At 64.0% G+C, this 3,602-nt stretch overlaps 1 protein-coding gene across 1 annotated transcript in view; it reads left to right on the forward strand.

Annotated features, from left to right (window-relative positions):
* SUMF1 (sulfatase modifying factor 1) overlaps window positions 1-1,718 on the forward strand; it is a 43,395-nt gene extending 41,677 nt beyond the window's left edge. Inside the window, exon 8 of the mRNA XM_012732174.1 lies at window positions 1,057-1,718. Coding sequence (XP_012587628.1) covers window positions 1,057-1,146 — 90 coding nt within the window. The 3' untranslated portion in view covers window positions 1,147-1,718. The remainder of the gene's footprint in view (window positions 1-1,056) is intronic.
* The last annotated feature ends 1,884 nt before the right edge of the window (window positions 1,719-3,602 follow it).

Consider the following 3,602-nt stretch of genomic DNA (forward strand, 5'->3'; position numbering starts at 1 on the left):
TGCTCCGGTCTCAGAGCCGGAGGCCGGAACTCCCTGGGCCTCCTGGAGCGGCCGCCCCCGCCCCGTGCTGCTCCGCCCCCCGGGTCGGGACAGGCGCCGAGCCGGAGAGCCAGAGGCCTGACCGAGCTCCCGGTGCCAGGGCTAGCTGGTGAAAGAATCTCTGGAAATGCCCATGACCCGCACCTGCTTTTTAGAGACTTGGACCAGGTGAACTTTGGCCTGGAGAGACGGTGCGCGGGAAGCGCCTGTTTCCCATGGGACCAGCCCGTGGGCACGCGTCGGGTCCCACCTTGGCTCGGGGCCCCTTGGTGATCGAGGGGGACGTGGCGCAGAGCCTCTGCCGCAGCCCGGCCCAAGGGGCCCGCGTCCGCCCGCCCGCCCAGAGCCCTCCGGAGCGGCTGCTCCCGGCGCCCAGACTGCGGGCTGCGGACGGCGCGGGAACGCAGCCCGGCGTGCTCTACCATGCCGCCTGGCGAAGAGGCCGGAGCCTGGCGCCTGAGCTCCGCCGCTGCTGAGGGGAGGGAGCTGGCCACGCCGTGGTTTCAGTGGGACAGGGGAGCAAACTCTGAAGAAGCAGCCCTCGGGCCTGATCGTGTTCCGTGTCAGCATGAGGTGCCCAGACCACCTATCCCGAAGGCTGTAGACGCCACTTCCAGTTCTGCTCTTCTTTATCTTTTGAAGTTTTCACTTGGGGAGGGAACAGATCACCGTATCCGGCCACTTGGGACGGGCCCCTGCCTGGTCAGGGCACTAGGCCGGGGCATTTTGACAGGGGTCAGACTTGACCTTGCTGCAGAAGGGGCTTCCCGGGGGCGCCAACCCTGACCCCCCTCAGCTCTGCTTTCTGGTCACACGGGGCCAGTGAGCGGCTCCGGCGCCCTGTGCACCCACCCAGGCCGTCGCGCCCTGGAGTCCCGCGGAGCCGGCGGCCCTGGCCGCCTGGATGCGCAGTGTCTTCCCGGGCCCTTCTGTTCACCTGCTTTGGTCAGTCTCAGCTCTGGATTTTGTCCATGAGTCCAGCTCAGAGGATGTGGACGGTCTCTGTCTTTCTTACAGGGTCTGGAAATCAGAGTCGGTGACACAGGAAACCGCTTCTCACTGAAGATGAAATGCGTGAGTCTGCTCGCCCCCTCTTCGCACATTTAATAGAACTTCCTGCCCGTTGTCTTCTTCCGTTTGCCTGTATTTATCTGGCCCATTAAGGAGTTCAGGCGTCCTCCTGGAGCCCGGGTCCTGCAGGTGTGCGTTGCTGGGACTGGGTGCAGTCAGGCGGCACTTCTCCGGGCAAGACAGCCGGTTTGACCTTGGCTCTGGCAGCCAGCACAGCCATCTGCTCGGGGCCTGGCTTTCCCACATGGGGGAGAGATGATGAGCAGTCAGCTCGGCGGGAACAGCTGGTGGGAAACAACCGGTGGGCTTGACTGTGTCCTCTGGAAGGGGAAGTGGAGGCGAACGGAGCACAGCCATGGCCTGCCTCTGCGGGGGCCTGTGGGCCGCTTGGAATTCCCGTCTCCGACCTGCGCGCCCGCTGCCGCTGTGGGGGCCGGTTACCGCGGGCAGATCCTGGCCACCGGGCGCCCTTTCATCCAGGGAACCCCAGGGTAGAACTGGGGTGAGGCCGGGGAAGAGACGGAGAGGGACAGGACGTCACTTGGCTCCTTCTGGGAAGTCTGAGTTCGTGAAGTTCAGTTTTCAGCCTTGCACTAAGAGGCCTAATTTTGTCTTTCCCCAAAGGTCAGTGCACAGAACTCATGGCCGCCCAGGGCCAGTCACAGTGAAAGGGGCGGTGAAAAGCAACTTCATTTCCTCCCCTTAGAGAAATAGAAAACGCTTATTCACTGAACATGAAGCCAAGTTATCTATTATTCACCACAAACCTTTTCTGGAACAAAGCGAGGCATACATTATTAATTTTGCATTATGAGGTAAAGTCAAAAGAGAAAGAAGGCGCTTCGGCGTGGATCAGAGCCCGGGAGCCCCGCGCGGAGACAAGGATCTGTGTATTCACATCTGTGCCCGGGCTGCAGCTGTGTCGGTCTGGAGCTAGCTGCCCCCCCGCCACCCACATCTGTGTCGGGGTGCTGGGTGGAGCTGGGTGAGGGAATCAGAACAGTCTGTCTTATTTGCAAGTAAGGGGCTGGTGGCCCCGGAACAGCCTGTCCTGTGCTAACCGGACTCCTACCCCCGGCGCTGCCGACGCAGTGTTTCGTGTGCGTCTCCGAGCGTGGCGCGCTGGTGGGCGCGGGCAACGGTTAAGATGTTCCTGGGCGGTCCACGAGCCAGGGCAGACACGTGGCTGGCCTGGCCGGTCCCCGCCGGGGCCCGCGTGGCGGGGGCTGTGGCCTCTGCTCGCGACGCACTGCGTAGAGACGTGTTGACACTGACGAGCAAGCTGAGGCTCTTGAGCTGTGGCGTCTTTGATCTCCAGTGTGTGGCCCTCCCGGCTCGTTGCCCTTGTCCAGTCGGTTAACAGCTTTCAGGACTCCGCAGTAGTGGGGTGGAGCAGAGGACGGGCGCGTCAGCTTTCGGGGGCACGGAAGGCTGCTGCTGCGTGTCCGCGCAACACCTGCAGTCCGGGGCGGCCAGACGCCAGCCAGGAGCCCGGAGCCGGAGGCGGAGGCGGTGCGGGCGGGGGGGGCGTGGGCGGAGCCGTGGCGCTTGTCACCTGCGGGAGCGCGTCTCTGATGGGCGCGTGTACGCTGCTTTGGGGGTTGGGCAAGTTCGGGGAAGTGGACTCAGGGCTGCAGAGTTGGGCAAAGGCAGCGGCAACCGCTGCTCCTTGCTCTTCATTCTGGGATGGTCCTCGGGAGCTAAAGGGCTGCACCCCGGGGGTCCGCGAAAGCGCTCGTCCTTCTCTTAAGTCCAAGCGACAAAAACCCCATTTTAGTCTTCTCTGTTGGAAACGGCAGGTCCGGAGATGCTTGCAGGAGTTGTGGTGAGGAGTTCAGAGACCAGCTCTCCTCTGTGTGAGCAGTCTCCTACACGGTCACACCAGTCTTGGGGCAGTGCAGGTCCCGGCTCGAGGGGCGTGGGCTCGAGGGCCGTGGCTCTCCAAGCTGACCACTGGGTAAGACAGCAAGCGCCGGCCTGGTCACTCATCTTGGAACGTGTTTCACCTGTCTGAGCGCTAAGACCTGGACATACAGAAGTTCCACTGTGATTAAAAAGCAAAGCAGCATGTCTAGCTCCAGCCCCCAGACTGGAGTGGCCACGGGGCGCCTGCGCTGGGCGGGGACACATGCTCGCCTCCTCGGGCGTCGCCCCAGCTGCTGCCTCTGGAGAAGCTTCCGGTCGCTTCTGGCCAGTGTCTGTGGAAAGGGCAGCTCCCCTTCGGGGTCGGCCCAGACCGCTCTACACTTTGGGGGCTTAGGCCGACTGAGACGCGACACCCCACTCGCGCCCCTTCGGGGTGTTGGCTCAACTCCCCGAGCCCCGGCTTCCGCGTTCGTTCAGGGGGGACGGCCGTCCTGTGGGGGACGGGACAGCGCTGACTCCAGGAGCCCGAGGGGCCAGGTCCCGCTGCGCGGCCAGCCGCACGCCTGCCTTCCGCCCAGGAGCCGCCGTCCTCGCGCGCTGGAGCGGCCCGAGGGCACCTGCAGGTG

Source organism: Condylura cristata, unplaced genomic scaffold, assembly GCF_000260355.1.
Source record: "Condylura cristata isolate star-nosed mole 26May11 unplaced genomic scaffold, ConCri1.0 scaffold00033, whole genome shotgun sequence".
NCBI classification, from domain to species: domain Eukaryota; kingdom Metazoa; phylum Chordata; class Mammalia; order Eulipotyphla; family Talpidae; genus Condylura; species Condylura cristata.